The sequence below is a fragment of the Rhipicephalus microplus genome, chromosome 2, assembly GCF_043290135.1.
Source record: "Rhipicephalus microplus isolate Deutch F79 chromosome 2, USDA_Rmic, whole genome shotgun sequence".
Taxonomy (NCBI): domain Eukaryota; kingdom Metazoa; phylum Arthropoda; class Arachnida; order Ixodida; family Ixodidae; genus Rhipicephalus; species Rhipicephalus microplus.
This window is the reverse complement of record NC_134701.1, coordinates 63,881,382-63,899,509: the sequence shown is the minus strand read 5'-3', so window position 1 is coordinate 63,899,509 and position 18,128 is coordinate 63,881,382. Positions and strand designations below refer to the sequence as shown.

The following is an 18,128-nucleotide window of genomic DNA, read 5'->3' as shown; positions in this document are numbered from 1 at the left end:
ATTCCCAGTTTGGTAGGATGAGGAATCCAGCACAGGTAATGAAAAAAAAACATTGACGAATTGAGAAAAATGTAAAAACTAGAATAGATCGATATATAGAAGTTCTGGGTATTTTTAGCACATATATAACAAAGCTGTAATTTACAAACACTGAAAACTTACAAGCGAAAATCTACTTCAGCACAAAACTGCTATGTTAGCTTTCAGATAAAATGTCACAAGGTACGAGAGAGGGGGTTTGAGTTTGGACGTCGTGTGGGGGCGCGCGCATGAGGCCCGGCCGCAGTAGGTTGCCGAGCCCTGGTTTGTGGCCCTGTCACATCGTGCCAGTGCTGCGCACTTCATTAGAGCGGCGCGCGGCGCTGGTCTATAGGAGTAGCGTTTCGGGGGGGGGGGGGGGGGGTTGAGATTTGTGTATGTCTGTCTCGACCCACATGGCTGTAAACTCGCGATCGATGGCTGATCGCCGTCAGCGTGCCCACTTGAATAATCAGGTTTGGAACGTGTGCGGGAACGTCGTGTTCCAACAAGCTGAAGCGCGGGCACGTTCAAGACGGAGATTTCACGCAGAACGCACCTAGTGCAGATGGGCTGATCGCATGCTAGATACGGCAGCCTAAGCGAATATCAACAATAACGCAGGCTAAGGCCCTTCTGTAGAGTTTCTAGCATCCACGACCGCAGCCATGCAACTCATTCCACTGCAGAACATAACGTAACAGTGCACGTACTTCGTTTTAATTGAACCCGCACAGGCGAAAGTATACGTTTTGTGTCGTCTGCTGATGATAGTCGCCATCGAACACCTCTGTTTCGCCGAATGGTTGTCAGCACTTCGTGAACATCACGTCGGCCAATCAGCGTGCTCATGCATTCCGCTCGTGCGGCCCCACCGTAGGGTGGCTAGAATGAGGCTACCCACAGTACTAGGGTGTAACCGTGAACAGCCTCCGATACAAAATTCTGGTTTTTAGCCGGTTTTTCAGCCGGTTTTTCAGGACCATTCAGACGGTTTTTCAGGACCATTCTGGTTTTCAGCCGGTCTGGAGCCTCCGTCTACAGACCGGCTGAAAACCAGAATGGTCCTGAAAAACGAAGCAGAACCGGGCGTGCGGCCGTACCGTGTTTAGGCCCTAAGCGCGCACAGATCACGTGAGGGGCCACCCTGTCTCGTACAGAATGGTCGCGCTGCGCACACTAGCCAGCACATTTCTAGGCACCATAAGCTACGTGAAACACGAGGACGTGCGTAGCACGAGCAACCAGGCGGTTCTCGTGACGATTTCCTCCGCCTCGGCGATCGCGCGTTTTCCAGTGACACCCTCCCTTTGTCTCCTCGGTTATTGGCCTCGGATGCCCCTCAGAAGTTTCAGAGCTAGCATAAAGAAAGGAATGATTGTGATAAGTTATTACTGTGGATAGAAACAATTACGCCAAGTTATAAAAGAATGAGACGTTGAATAAACGATTATTAGAATACAAGTGGCACAACGCAAGAACAAGCGTGATGCGGTTTGCCCGAACGGGCATCGTTGTGCGAGTTCTATATTTGACACCATTAGCCATGACGTCTCGCGTCATACATTGTAGTTTGTTCAGTTGTCCGAATGTATTGTGTTGATCGTGCATATGATCTGGTTCAAATAACGTGCTTATCATTGGATCTTGTCAGTGGCTACGGGTAGTGGCGCTGTGACGAATGCTCACAGAGGGCTCGTGCACACGCAAGAAAAAACCATGGCCAGACTGGAACGAACGCTTCACTAGGCGCACTACGAAGGCAGTTTTAGGGGCGAAGTACCACATAGCATCACCTGGTTGGTCTTCGCTTCAGCCGGCTACCATCCCTGTAAAGTCTCCCTTATCATTTATTACATGACACTGTCGCTTGGAGATGAACTCAAAATGCACTTTGATGAAGATATACTAAATGGCGCTGTAAGCATTCTATGTTGTCATCACCATTTCTTGTCGAATTTTTTAGAAGGCGCAATCCCACAGAGATACATGCATGCAATATGACGGCTTGGTGAATTTTCACTAGATTGCGTTGGAGGTGCAGCTGCTCTTAGATTGGCTGTTGCGCGGTGTGCGAGCGCCACAAAAGCACGCTTGCTCCCGTTACCTTTCTCCTGGATTGTCGCCCTACGTGAAGGAGTGCTGTTGCCGGATCATTCTTGGTGGACCATGGATGGCGACGAGCGATGTGCAAAAGGCCGCTGTGGCTCGATCTCGGACGGACGGATGAACAGACAGAGAGACAAACGGACAGACAGACGGACAGACAGACGGACGGATGGTCGCATGGACGGACATATGAACGAATGCACGCATGAACGAATGCATGGGTGGATAGACAGATAGATGCACGCACGGATGGATGGACGCTTGCACGAACGGATGGTCAGACGGACGAATGCATGCACAGACGAATGGATACAGGCATGGACAGACGGACGGATGCTTCGTCCCTCTCATCATCGTTTACTCCGGGGATATACTGCGATTTGTTCTCGACAAATACGCCCATTTTCGCAGTGGTCGTGGCAGATAATTGTGATCAATGGCTGCAACACTGCAATGCGAGTGGACGAGAGAGACAAAAACTTTCTTTTTATTCGCTAAAAGATTTCTGGGCAAGCGGGTGGGATAAATGGCTCCACTGGCCTTTGAGGCTAGCTAGGCTTGGTCGAGCAAAGCCAGCTCAGAACTTGACAAAACGTGAAAGCACTAACCGTCAGGTGTCAAGAAGTATCGCGTTTCAGCTCCCTTGTGTCGTGCTCAGCAAGTGGCTAGAAAAGGTCTAGCGTAAAAGTTTCCTGAAAGTACGCTCACTAAACTCTTCAGCTACATTCATCTCCGTGTGCGTACCACGTGGTGCATATCACTTGGTCCTTACGCACAAACTTTTGTAACAAAGGGCATGTTCTAGACGCATTTTAGACACACTCCTGTCGTTTTCAACAAGAACCAACGAATAAATTCACCTCGCAGAGACGCGTCGATGTGTGTCGACGGCGTACAGCCTCCGCGTGAAATGTTTCCTAGCCACAATTCATGGTATGCATCATTTCGGATGTTGACGAGAGTGAGACCGTTTCCGTTTATTTTACTCAGATGTCACATTGAACTTGCAGCTCGAAGTTATTTTGACCGGCTCGGCGTCAACTAGAACGCTCACGCTCCTGTTCTGTAGTGTGTATTGGCTACGATTTCATGTTTCGTCACGGCAAGTCCTTTAGTCACAGAATAAGCAGAGCCACGTGCGCATGCCTAGTCGTTTTGAATCTTTTGCGTAATATGAATTATAAACCCCAGCCCTTTACAACACGTGTAAAGAATGCGTAACAGATGCGGATGACGGAGAAAAGGAGAAGCAAGCGAGAGAGAGAGGGAAGTGGGTGCCGTCGAGAACGATGAGTGCCACTACCTTGAAAAATTGGCAGATCCCACGTACAGTGGGAAACGATGATATGCGAAGCATGAATGAGGAAGGTTGATATGTCACTTCAAGATCAGCGCAACGTTATGAGGCGGAGGTATATTTTGCCGTACATGAGTTCCATGACATGATTATCACGTTTGAACATTTTATTAATCTTCGTCATCTATTCACGTCATGTAATACCAAATTTGATATATATGGAACTAGCTGAACGGCCGCGAGCGTATCATGAGCGTGGCATGTAGTCATGTTGTCACATGACACGCACCCGATGATTATCATGTTTGTACCAGTCACATAGCTTCGTGATTCATTCACGTCTCGTAATGTCGAATTTGGTATATGTGAAGCTAGCGAAACGGCCGTGAGCGCATCATGAATGTGGCATATAGTCATGTTACGTGACACTCATGTAATCATTTTCATGTTAGGGTATGTCGCTTCAGTTCACCATGCAGTCATGTGATACCATACCAGTTTTGTACAATGCCATGTGAACGAAATCACTGCGAGAGGAGCAAGACCAAGGAATGTTAACCATGACATTCATGACATACACGTCATGAATGTTAAGACTAGTTAAGACTAGTCAATTCTGCCCGCCATGCTGTCAATTTATGCCATATTAATTTTCGTATCGATGCCATTATTGAAATGGTCAGAAGAGCTGAAAGTGGTAGGTGGCTAGATAGATAGATAGCCACAAACGCCGCTGTAGAAGTGTCATACTTTATACTCTTGGGTATCTACTTACCAAAAAAGCATATCGTACCTAACAAGCCCTAACTTTGCCGACATCGTTCCAAAGCTGCTATTTTTGCAGGACTGGTTTATTGTGCATACGCATATACCTTACTACACCCACGTGCGGAAATCGCCCCTGTACAACAATTTTCAGTTTTCCCTTAATCATTCGTATACTCTAAAAATTAGGAAGTTTGTTTCATCGCTGTCAGGAACAATGATTGTTGAAGAAAGTTAAGCGAGTGTTACCATAAGTTTTTATGAATTATCTGAAAATACTAGCTCAGTGGAATAGTTTGTTAAAATTCCTATTTCCACAGTGGACAACACCACTTATTCTTAAAGAAAAATTTGTTATAAAAGCCATGATATAAAATAAATTTATGAAAAAAGAGGAAGCCAATTACACGGTACTTCCTTAAAATTTCGCTGATGAAGCCGACTGCGTAATACAGGAAGTCGAGGAAGGAGGCTTAACTATTCAAAAAAGACATGAATGTGAAATCAACCGTGATATTACCTGTGGAATCGCATTATTACATATTTGATTAAACATTGTTGATTGTCGAAAGAAATGCATTGGGTAATATTATGTGACCAATTTGCAGGTGGTTCCTTGATCGGGCGTAGTGTAATTTTTCTCCAGGAATGCAGCCAGTTTCTTCAACATGAGCAGTCTGGAGTACTTGCCGTAGCCGCAAAAGTCGTCGATATCATCGAACTGAATATCATCGGCGACGATGTTATAGTGCAGATCAGTGACGTTCTTCTTGGTGTCGCACAGCTGCAGAAAATAATTATTTTACTGCTCATCAATCTCAACTAGTGCTCAAGTTTTATTTACACCAATGCATACACGCACGACCAATATAAATGGCAAGGTGACACTTCAGCATTACTACCTCACTCAGTTTTTTGCACCCGAACACACAAACAGCCTCCTTGTACACACAGCATATTTTTAGTTCTACTCAAGGTTAAATCCCTGTCAAGAGCATCACGCATTTGTGAGTGACATTATTCAGAAGTATAATTGTAAGATAGTAAAAGAGGCATTCGCAAACGAACCATGAGCAACCTTAAGACTAAATAGGAACAAAAGTTATGCAGAATACGCACTTCATGGTATCGCAATAGACGCAGTGAAATCAAGATGAAAGACTCTAAAGCTATATACGGAATTTCGAACTATCGTAGTCATCACAAAAGAAGGTAATCTTGCAAGCGTGGGCAGAGGAGAAGGGAGCGCTATAACAGAAATGCCGATTGTCAAATGAGACGGTGCCTTTTGGCAGAAAACAAGCTAGGCACAAGACATTTGTGCATGCAAAGGTATTGACAGCCACCTATCAATCATGCACAAGTGTAGAATTACGGAATAAATGACTGGTTAGGTATCTTGTTTCTTATGCATGCAAAATAACTAACAGCTGGCTTCAGCGTGAGCTTCCACTATTACTGATGCGCAATGTGTTGACCATTATAAACTTGTTTTTCCCTTTCTGCGTCTGTAAAAAAAAAAAAACGGAACGGTAGGTCGGGTTTGTTGGTGACTTGTAATTGGCACATTTGCACACCGCAACTTAAATGAAGACACAGAAAAAGACCGCGTCTGTATTGCGCGATTTCATGTGCGCTCGTTTATTTTGCACGGTGTAAATACGTTGCTGAAGAGAAAACAATTACTGAATTTTAGCGTGCTCTTAGAACATCGGCGGCGCAAACAGAGGATGTGAGGTGATCCGCTGGTAAACGACATTTGTTGCTACACTAATGTCTGATTAACAGAGCGTCCCTTCTGCACTACATATCAGATGCCAAAATAGGCACACCAGCATGACATTTTGTAAGTTTATTGCTGTCTTGGACAACCCAAAGACATATCTTATTTATTCCTTCACCTGCTCATTCCTTTCGTGCGCGCGGTACAAGTCTCACCATCATTGTAAGTAACGCAGCACTTTAATAAAGGTGGGTACAAAAGCGCGGAATCACGACCGCGCTGGTAGAAGAAACGGCGAGACTATAGGCAAGCCCGACGTGCCTAGCAAATACTTACTCAACCACTTGTAGCTGGGCTAGTTGTATATTCAAACTAAAACTCAACAGTGCAAAAATGCACCGCCACGGAAAGCATACAGGACAAGCGCTAGCTTTTAAGTCAATTTGGAGCGATATGAAAGCGTCATACAAGTACTTGCGGGAACAGTTATAGTATGAGGAATGGTTATTTATTTATTTTATTTATTTCTTTATTTATTTATTCATTTATTTATTATTACTGAAGGCCACAATCAGGCCCAAGCAGGAGTGGGGGTGTTACAGAGCCATTAGATCAATTATACAATCCTTAGCAAGGTAAAAACAATAAACCAGACAGTACAAAGTATTTTAAAAAACACTGTGAAATAATAATACAAAATTTACAAGTCAGACATTTGATCAATAAATTTCAGCACATTATCAGATGAAAGAATTTCATGCGGAAGGTTATTCCAGTCGGTTATAGTGCGAGGAAAAAAGGAATACTTAAAATTGTTAGTGCGCGCTGTGATAGACGTGAACTTTGCAGAATGGCAATTCCTGGTGGGACGCGATGATAACGGAGTCAGGAAGGCCGATTATGATTAGGATTGTGAATATAATTTACTGACATGAAAACAGCAGCAAAAAAGAAGAAAAATAACAATCACACTGGCCTGCTGCCCACACCCCTATATATTCCCCAAAACAAAACTCTTTGTCACATACTGGAAGCAGGGATTTCGTCTCAAATATTTGGAAGTCATTGCTTCTTCCGTGTGTTTTCTGTCCGTGGCCAAGCTTTTTTTGCGTTGTTTGAATTGAGTATTTGTATTGAACATAGTGAAAGAATACTTTCGGAGAGCGAACTCCGACACTATCCACTGCCCGATAATGTTCTGCTTCGTAAAGAGCCCGAGAGATGGCACTACAAGCTTTGCCCCGGCTCCCCCTCCCTCTTGATGTAGGAAGGCCCCACGACGTAGGAAAGTAGCGGCGCTTATTTATCGTCGCTGCAACACCCTCTCTGCAACTTTAAACTCATCCCTCATCAACCCCTCTTGTGGTGCCACTCTGTGCGTGTCGCGTGGTTGATATCGCACGATAACCCAATTTTCTCAAATTTGAAACCGTCGACCACGCACCGGATGTGCTTTGCGGAATAGGTGACCTGTAATATAGGCAATTGCAGGGAACTGTGGGGTAAGACGGCTTCCGGCTTGACGCACCATGTGGGTTAGCAGCGGCACGCGTACATTTTTGTGCCACTCCGTTGAACAAAGCATCTTTCAGTGCAATGTCAGTGCTTTAGAAGTTTTTTTTTGTTTCTGCTAATAACGACTGTGACGATGACAAGCTACGAAAGCTATGAACGATAAGAAAACTTTTTTACGGCAGTAAAATTATCTGCAATGCTCTTATGTGGCTCGGGTAAGTTTCGCTAGCAGATCACTCGATACAGAAGACAGTTTTTATTGTATGATACGTGTTACTACGGATAAAAACACCATTTTAAAGATATCAGGGCATGGGGATGACTGTAGCAGTGTGCTAAGAGTTAATTTCCGTATCGCTGCTTTCCGTATCGTATTTCCGTATCTGCCAACATCGTCGGTCTATTGGCATGAAACGCAGCACTTATTGCGCGCGTTGAGATATCCTTTTTTTTTTCTAGCCTCAGCGCACTGTAAGTTGAATTTTTTAGTCAATTGATTGATCGGTTGATATGTGGGGTTTAACGAACGAAAACCGCCATATGATTTTGAGAGACGCCGTAGTGGAGGGTTTCGGTAATTTCGACCACCTATTTCTTAGTCGAAGGCAGATTCTTATTGGAACGCTAATCTTGATCAAGCTGCGAGGCATGGTGGCACATAAACAATACAGTCAGACATAAACGGCGCTGAATAATCGAAACCCTGTGCTTGTTTAACGCAGTTCTTACTTTGTGTGCCGTCTTGGCGCACAGTTTAACCAAGATAAACGCAAATGAACTTATCCAGCACTTCGCGTAAACTTTTCTTGAGTGAACCTTTCGCGTTCTTTGTCATATGTTATATGGGTGCAATTGCCGGCGCTTATCTCGTATGACAGATAGATTTCGCCCACGCGTTTCCATAATATTTTTGCTATGTGCGCCTGCGCGGCAGTTTATTACTCCATATAATATTGCAGCAAATCCATGCGTACAAGCTTTTTATTAGTGCGTAATACATACGTACCTGTGATAAAATGGTCTTCGCATACTCTTAAACGTACGGTATCCAAAGTCTACTTATCGCAGTGGCTCTCTTCAAAGCCGCGGCCCACCTCATTTTGCTTTCTTCGTTTCATGGGAATCGATGTATGCATTTGCCTTTCACGCTCGAGTTGGAGCAGCCAAAGGCTGAACAACCAACCATGGTTTATGAGGACTAAGATAAACGGGCGACCGCGCGCGCGAATCCCGAATTATCTGAGGCTGGAGGCGAAGTGGTTCGCCGTCGTCTGCTCTTCTTGAACCGGAAGCTGGCAGCAGACGACGCATGCCACAATCCCTCACTCTTTTACTGGTCCCCTATTCGCCAGCAGCCCAACATGATCATCAGTTCGGCGAGCCACCTATCAGCACACCACAAACGAGAACATAATCGGTCCCTCCCCACCAAGCGCTTGCTACGCGGCGTTCACTCAATTAAAGTATTCTTACACCGTGGTATTGAGCAACCCAGCAAGATCGCGAATTTTCTCACAGGTCAAACAGATGGCGCGCGTACATATTGTTTCATTCTTGCTTAAATAAAAAAAAAAAGCTGTCGTTCTCACCACGTTTCATTTCAGTGGCCTCTAGACTTAAGTGAGTTAACAGGTTTGTTGCAAGAAACAATAATTTCTAGGCAAGTACAATCATTGCAGTGTAATGCCAAGGCACAATCGGTATTATTGTGCACCTTTTTATCATGTTTGCTATTCACCTCATTTACACTTTATTTTTTCTGCTTACCACAGCCGTCAGCTTATCGCAGCGATGTTCTCCTATCTACAGACCACAAACTCGAGACATACAGGGGGGGGGGGGGGGAGGGAAGGTGTCAAAAGTTCCAAGACCACTATCCCATGCATTATTATAAGAGAACGGTTTTGAAACTTTTGACTCCTTCCCCTGTTTTTCGCTTAGTTTTACCATCTGACGCCAGCCTTATTGCCTATAGCTTCTTGAGATCATGCGCTACGCCACAAGTAAAAAGAATAGCAGGAGCTTTTTGTGGATGCTTGGATTGTTAACAATTCCGGGACGGTTTATTTTCCTGTTGAAGTGACTAGGTGACAGCTGTGATGAATGCCCCTCAGGGAAATCAGCGGTTTCCAGCCATGAAACTTAACACAAAATTTACTGCACGAATTAAATAGGTACACAGGTGCTTCTGGCCTTTGAACTGTTTTTGTGGGAGAAAAAGAAAATGGTAACAGAAAATTCGCTTCTAGGCTCCCATAACCAGCAAAACTAGTTTTCCGAAAAGTGTAAGCTCCAGAAATTTCAAAGTGTCGTCAGTCAACATATTGTATGTCAGTTATTCAGGGTGGCATATCCCTCAAAACGTATTGCGAACCAAGTCTGTCCACTTTTGAAACGTGTTGCTCTCACATGTGAGAATGACATTGTAATTTTCAATGATGGCGAACATACGTAGTCTAAAACAAATGGACTATATGTGACTCGTTTTGGGTAGTCTCGACGTGCAACATATACGGCCCTCTTACGAAGGACAAGTTAACTCTCTTGTGGGCAAAGGTCGGTGAACTCACTGATGAGATGACTTAGTCGGACTCACTCAGTTTCAGATATAGCCATGAGCTAGAGTCTGAGTCAGTCCGGGTGAGTAATATTTTCGTGAGTCTGAGTCCGGGTGAGTCCAGCTGAAGAAAATTTTGGTGAGTGTGGGGCCGAGTGAGTGCGGCTCAAGACAATTTTGGCGAGTCTGAGTCCGAGTCAGTCAAAAGCGCAAAATATATTTCTTGAGTGAGTATGAGTGAGTTCCACTGGCGTTTGTTGATTTAAAGTTAAATCTTGTCATCTTCAGCATTGCTATCAGCCTTACCTAGATTCATATTTGTACTCACGTCTACTTAAAGGTATTCAATAGGAGTGTCGTGCATACAACGTTTCAATATTTATTATTAAGAGGCGTGAATTACGTAGGGGGTGCCTTGACCTCCCCCCCCCCTATTATTTCAGAGAATTTCATGATTATTATAGCTTAGGCTGTCACCTCTTTAAAAAATTGACCTTACTAGTTTGGAAGTTCTCAGAACTTGTTTTCGGAAGATACTATGTCAAACGGCACCAAGATCACCGATTACGTGAGATATTGGTGCTGAAGTGTGTTGACACCACAGTGGAAAAAGATAATTCTAGACTGACGGACTCATGAGTCGAATCACTCGTACTAACTCGGACTCAGATTTAGCCGTGAGCCTGACCGTGAGTGAGTCTGGCTGAAGAAAATTTTCGAGATTGTGTATCTGAGTGAGTCCACTTCAAGAAAAGTTTTGTGAGTCTGAGTTTGAGTGAGTCTAAGCCTGAAAATGTATTTCCTGAGTGAGTCCGAGTGAACTTTACAAGTTTTGCCGACTTAAGCTTGTGGGTCTTTAAGTTCTCCGAAATAGTCCACGTGCCTCTTCAAAGACTGTCGTATACGTGCCAATTCAAAACGGCCCAAAAGGAGTGAAAGGACTCCTTTTTTTCTGAATGTATAGGAAGCCACCGCTTTTGTCGAACACAAAAGAAAAATATTGGCGGGGACTGTGCAGATGACCCAACGCAGGCGTGTCATAGAGGTGATTGTGCGGGGAAGGCTGGTGAGTCATGATTGTGCGTCATGAATATGTCAACGCTGAAACCCAAGTGCCCCTTTGTGAGCACACATCACAATTTTTTTTAAAACCCGAGTAGGCTCTAAGTAGAACATCTAATTTACGAACACTTGTAAATAGGAAAAAGGCTTGTACGGACCACAACTCAAAATTTCCGACGTCTTCTGAACTGCTCAGAGCAGCAGGGTCTCCTCACCTTGAGTTGATATGAGAAAGCGCTGTCGTACGTAAACAACATGTGATCTGACTTATCATACGCAAACAGAGACTCGAAGGTGCTTTCGAAGCTAAACGTTTTGTTGTATCTGGGATCTTCACAGCCCTGTCGGAAAAGAAAGACGTAATTATTTGCTGAAACGTGAATGAAATGAACTCGTTGAGTTGACAACGAACGATTAAGCGATCTCTAAGATATTCCAAAAATGCCCTTATTGTATTAAATAAAAATAACCTCTTGGAACTCTTGGAAGGCCAGTTGCCATAACCACAATGCATGTCTGTCTTCGTTTTACGTACACTAGGTGCAGTGTTTGATTCAAGTTAGCCTCCGCTATGTTGTGGTTCGGGTTGCTGAACAACGGCAGCGACTACGGTAGCTTACGTCTCCACACGCTTCCCCACTAGGTAAGCTTCTCTAAAACGTGCTCATACTGCTCACTTCAGTTCTTCAGTAAGCAACTATGCCTTTGCTTGAGGTTTCACAGGCTGCTGTCTAGCTCTACCTAAGAAGTTACTCGGTTTGGCGTCTTGTTTGCGCTGGTATAGAATGCCCCACTTTAAGACTCACATTCTGAGACATTTCATTACAGCTGTTCGACGTTTACCGCCCTCCTGAATTATCTACGCAGTTCTTTAATGACCTACGTAGACACGTGGTCTTGTTGTCTCAGGTCAAAATGTTTCTTGTCGGGGCTTCCAATCTTCCAGAAATTCAGTGGGAGCATGTATTGTTTGATTAAGACCTAAATTCAAAAGGAGATTACTGAGGTGGTACTGTTTGGTAACAAAGTAGTAAACATTTAGGTAAAAAATTACCGTCAAAGATTTTTTTCACGTGGCAGAGACAGAACTGTTTTAAACGACTTAGACTTTTACATAATTACTTTTTATAATTAGTTTTGTATAATTAGAACAAATGCATGCATTGTCATATTAATATTCTTTCTAATAAAACAAAAAGCAACTGAAAAATCTTGGATATTGCGAGAACTATAGTGTCTCAAAAGAAAAATTTAGTGCACAACGTGACAGGGTGACTCTCGTAAATATATGAAAAAAAATTCGTTGGTGTCTGATGCAAGAAAAAGGTACTTTAAGCATACTCTACCAAACTTCATGCTGAATGCCCCGGTAATAGTTCGGGTTTGTTGAAGGAAAAAGCAAGACCTATTGAACAAAATGTATGTCAGGGTTGCCATGTAATCCACAAACAAAGGATTGCAGAAAATTTTAACAAGTACTTTTATACCGTTTTTTCTGTTAATATGTCGCGCCAGGTTTGAACCATTCACTTGCTGTTTTCCCATCAGATAAAATTTCAAACCCTCGCATTGTCACTATGTTATTCAACTTGAAAACTAAATCAACACCGGAATCGGGTTATATAAGATTTCCTTTACAGATATGTAGAAAATTTATCTGAAATTCTAGTCGTTATTTTTTAAGCATCGTGGTATTCTTCAATCCTTCTTAGTGACTGGATAAAGGCACGTGTTGTACCTATTGCAAAAAAGGGTGATGCTGCACTTTTGAGCAATTATCATCCGATTTATTTAACGTCGTCTTGTTGCAACCTACTAGAGCATGTTATATCAAATAAATTGAGGAATTCGTCACTTACAAGCGTCCTTTGTCTGATAACCCAAATGGCTTTTGTAAAGGTTCGCTACCCAAATAAGCACTATAATTCATGACCGCGGTGGTGTGCTTGATAAATCCGGATAAATTTCCGTAATTTTATAGACTTTAACAATGCATTTAATCTTGTTTTGCACCCTCTCTTAGTCGAAAAGCTCGAATCGATTCAGCGGCCATCGTAGCTATTTAATTTGATTACTGCGACGAAGGCAGGCCCACCTGCCGAAACGTTAGTCAAACTTGTGTTTTCGCACGTTTGTCGACCTCTTTTTCTACCGTGTATATATATATATATATATATATATATATATATATATATATATATATATATATATATATATATATATATATATATATATATATATATATATATCTAGTGATGTTGGTTGTCTTTGGCTTTTAAATTCACTTTCAGCGTTAAAAAACAGCAAAGCCTCACGTTTTCTAACAACTAAGTACATGAAAAATCCTCTGCATTGTAGAATCTCATAAATGTGATTTGACCATAATTCTGGAATTGCCCAAGACCCTTCCTGCTAGTTTCGGTGCCACACAAGGCGACCATCAATATGAACAGCTATTCGCCGCCACCGACAATATTGAGGTCCCAATTAGAAATCATTGAACCAATCAATAAAGCGACCAATACAGAGATTTGACATCATTTTAATAGAAATTGAAGGGGCTCTTTTGTTTGACATAGTCTCATATTTAACAGGTAGGACGAAAAACGAAGGCACAAGCCAAAAACACCGACACAAGGTTAGCAATAATTTGAAACTTGAGTTTTAACTTAGCGCTGGTCTTGTGCTTCCCTTCCTCGCTTGTGTCTTCGTTTTATGCCCCACCTGTTGAAGTACACAATCTTACAAACTTGTCCAGATTGCTGTTCTTGTAACATTGAACTCGTACGATAAGAGGCTGGTTATGCCAAGAGCCCACTTAAGTTGGCTTTTCCTTCAAGTTATCTCACCACCTTTTTACTTCTATTGATTTTTTGGAGCGATCGCGTAGCACGAGCTCCATGTGACACAGCAGCGTTCTCTGATTGATGCACTGTTTGCAATTATAATTTCTCAATTGGGAGTGTGCACTTGCTTGTGTAGCCAGAATTTTTCTCCCCTTTTTATTCCGCTCTTTCAAATGAGGCAGAAACAACACTCTAGTGCACGTAGTATACTAAACTTCTCCGGGTTTATAAGGCTTACTATGCTACGGGAAAACGGTCGTGTCCAAATTTGTTGTAGTTACAAAAACATGAACGCCTTATCTACAGATGTAGCCTAGTTTTTCCACGTTAATATTATCTATGCATACGTGTTGTTATGGACCTCTTTTAACAGTTATTATGATGATAATAATGAATAGCCTCTGGAGTATAACATTCTAAAACCACGATAGCATTATGAGAGACGCCGTATTGAGAGGTTCCGGAAAGTTAGACCTCCTGGGGTTCATTAACGTGCACCTAAATCTAGGCGCATGGGCTTCAAACATTTACGCTTCTATTGAAATTGCAGCTGTCGCAACCGAGATACGATACCATGACCTTTGGTCTAACAGTTATTCTACAAGTGCAAAAAGAGCGTTGGTACATTCTTTTACTGCCACGACCATGTCGGCAGGAACATGGGCTCAAATGGCTTTTATTAAACATTGCAGGGGCTTTTGTTATGGCAACTCTAGCTTTATGATATGCCTAAGCACAATAAGCTTAACTTCAAAAGTTTTTCAGTTATATCATGGTCAGGCTACGCCATAGTTCACAACACATCAGCGCGCATACTGCATGGCATATGATGTTCAGGCATTGCGTGCTGCTTCCTGCAGGAGTAGTCTAACAAGCTTGTATGACCTTTTGCAGGAAGTCATGTTGCAAAATATTGTGTATAGCAGCAAACAAATGTGCTTCCTTTGACAGCATCTTCACAGCGAAAGTTTGCGTGCTATCAGAGTTTCGTTTTTTGTTTGTAGCAATAATTTCGGCCACGATACATTCGCAGCGAAAAATTCCAACAAGTAAGATATAGCAAAACCAGCCCGTCATATAAAACGAGGAGGAGGGTCCACTTGCCTCGGCTATGCTCGATATCTGGTCTCGCGGAGGAGCGTCTCCTCGCGAGGCCGTCTTGCAGCGATGACCGAGAGAATAGTTGCCGGGTACGTCGGTATCTCTGTCTGGGAAGGCGGGTACATACCACCGGCCACCCATACCGAGTGACACGGCAAGCGCTGTGGTATTGCTCCAATCTTTCTTCAGATTCTTCAAGGCAGATATGACTCTCACCTGTTGAAGAAATCTATATGAGTATTGCAAGTTCAACAGTCGTCGCCTGACGTGGTAACATTATTTTGTGCTTCGAAAACCTCCACGTACTGAATATATCAGGTAAAGTTTTTTCCGGGCAAAATACGTGACTGCCAGCTTTTTCGTAGTCTTCCTGGTTCCGCAGAGTTACATAGATCTGAGAAACGATTGGAGCCTTAAGCCAATGCATGTACGGTGAAGCTCATACCACGAATGCATGGCAAGCTTGTCTTTAAGGGGCGTTTCGAATGGCCTAATTCACTGCTGAGGTGCTTTCAGTTAGCCACAGAGGTTGAATCGCAGTAGCCTTGAAGGTCAAACAAAGAGGATAAGGTGATAATTTCCCAAATATTTGGTGTGACGCAGACTCCTTAGAGCTCTGTAAAAACACCTTGAACTTTGCTTTATTGAGAAGCAACACGAATGAGCCAGATAGCTGTTCGAGCAGTACTGAGAAAAAATATTTGCCCCAGTGAGCATCTCGGTAAAAAGTGAGAGGGGGCTAACACTACCAGTCACGATTATTCCCGTTAAATGAGCAAAACATTTCTTAGGGGTACGACACCCAATGCGATGGGTACCCACTGCAGCATTCGTGTTTCCTCTGCACACGCCTGTAAGCTCGTTTCCCTGGAAAAAACTGACTGCAGATGCTGCCGTCATCACTCGGAACCACGGTCTTTTGACGTATCCTGTACATTTGAAGGGTCCCGTTTCTGCTGTCTCTACTAGCACTGCTGCGGTCAACGCCTCGCCACTTCGCCACGTGCTGCGCAAATATTGGCGTCTGCCATCTTCGGTTCCTAACGATGGTCAGCGCCCTAGCTCATAACGGCCAGTATACTGTCACGAAGCAAGCATCGCAATAGGCGTGCGTGAACACGCTCCATCAGCTGTGCTGTGTTGATTTCAACACTAGAGATGTTTTAGGTGGCGGTTAGACGGGGAGCTGCAGACAGAAAACCATCATCTTAATGAACCGGCACACGATGTCTTCGCAATCCTAATCATTGCCATAATTTCTTTCAACGTCTGTTTAGCTCAAGCAACACGTGAGCTAATTACTCCGGTGCCGCATGCGGTATTGCAGATGGGCGACTACAAAAAAAAAGACGAGAAGGAAAATAAAAGAAGTAAACGTTCAATAGTTTGGCATATTTCATGTAATCGGCATCAAAAGAAACCCGAACAGGGGAGCACGTGTTTAAAGCATCAGTAACAGTAGTGTTGGCCATCCAGTCATCACCATTGACAGGCGTGCACGTCCGATTCGGCAGCACTGCGCGATCCCCCTACAGTGCGTTATCTCCGGTTTTGCTCTAGTATTCATATGGTGATAATGGTGGCCATCGTGGGCCTGCCAAGCGCTTTTAATCGTATTACTACAGTGTCTAGAAATATACTGCCTAGTGTGCTGAGCGTTGGCCAGGAGACGGCCCCACAGCTGATGACTGGCGGCGGCACCTGCATGGTGCACTGCTGTGCGAGTGGGTGCATTTGCCTTCAATCCTTGCGCTCCGCAAGCGCTGCGAAGCTTTCAGAAGGCCGAGCCGTGCGAAGCCAACCAATATTTTCTTGAATTTTCGGAGTGTTCTAATGCTTTATAAGAACTACTGCATTGCTTTCACACTACTGGCGCTTTGCAATACCAAATTAGGATTATTTCGTGACATACATATCGCCATCCGCTACTGCCCGCAGAAAAAAAACAAAAAAACAGGCAGATTCCACGTAACTTGGCAAACAATGCCATTCAAGGTGACTCTTGTAATTTTTTATTAAGTGAAACATTATGAAGTGGTGCTAAATATATGCGAAAAATTGGATAGTCAACACTGGAACCAGCATTGAAGTTTCACAAACGTTTGGCTCTTTTTGCAAATCATTTCGAAGACCTGGCGTGGCTCTGTAGTAGAATACTTCGTTTTCACGCAGATTGCTTGGCTTCGATTTCTCTGCTAGGACACAAACGTTTATTATTTGCATTCGTAGGGTCAACGTTGCCAATGCCAGTTTAACGCTCACGCGTTCAAAAATGTGGCGAGAAAGGTTTGATGGCTTACGTGACGGGATTGTGAAATTATTCATGTCAGGACCAGCGAGTCATATTCATCAAACCATCTTTAGATTACCATAAGTTAAGGGGGTGTACGTGAGAGCACCCAGACGTAGGTGATTTGATAGATAGATAGACAGACAGACGGACATACAGACAGACGGACGGACGGACGGACAGACAGACTGACGGATGGATGGAAGGACGGACAGATCGACAGACGGACGGACAGATAGACAGATAGACGGATGGACAGACGGACGGACAGACAGATGGACAGATAGACAGACAGATGGACAGACAGACGGACAGACAGATGGATGGACAGACGAACGGACAGACGGACAGATAGACGAACGGACGGAAGGACAGATAGACAGATGGATGGACGGATGGACAGATAGACGGCGGACAGACAGATGGACGGACAGATAGACAGATAGACGAACGGACAGACGGACGGATGGATAGACAGACGGACAGATAGATCGACAGACGGACACATAGACAGATGGACAGATGGTCAGATAGACAGAGAGACAGGTAGACAGATAGACAGGCGTACAGATGGATAGAGAGATAGATAGATAGATCGAAAGACAGACAGACAGACAGATATATAGATAGATAGATTGACGCACAGACAGATAGATAGCTAGATAGATAGATAAACAGACAGGTAGATATATCGATTAGATAAATAGATAGATAGATAAATAGATAGATAGATAGATAGATAGATAGGTGCTCGAAGTGGTTGCAGTATGCAAAAAAATTAATTTTAAAAACCATTGACAGTATAACCACCAGAGTTATTTTTAAAAATGTGCTTTGTTCTTGAG

General features: G+C 43.5%; 1 protein-coding gene across 1 annotated transcript in view; it reads right to left on the bottom strand.

Moving 5' to 3' along the window:
• Positions 1-4,778: 4,778 nt before the first annotated feature.
• Positions 4,779-18,128, bottom strand: part of LOC142789514 (uncharacterized) — an 84,440-nt gene continuing 71,090 nt past the window's right edge. The window contains exons 6-7 of the mRNA XM_075884996.1: positions 14,997-15,209; positions 4,779-4,973 (exon numbers count right to left, since the gene is read on the bottom strand). Of these exons, the coding sequence (XP_075741111.1) occupies positions 4,779-4,973; positions 14,997-15,209 (408 nt within the window). The remainder of the gene's footprint in view (positions 4,974-14,996; positions 15,210-18,128) is intronic.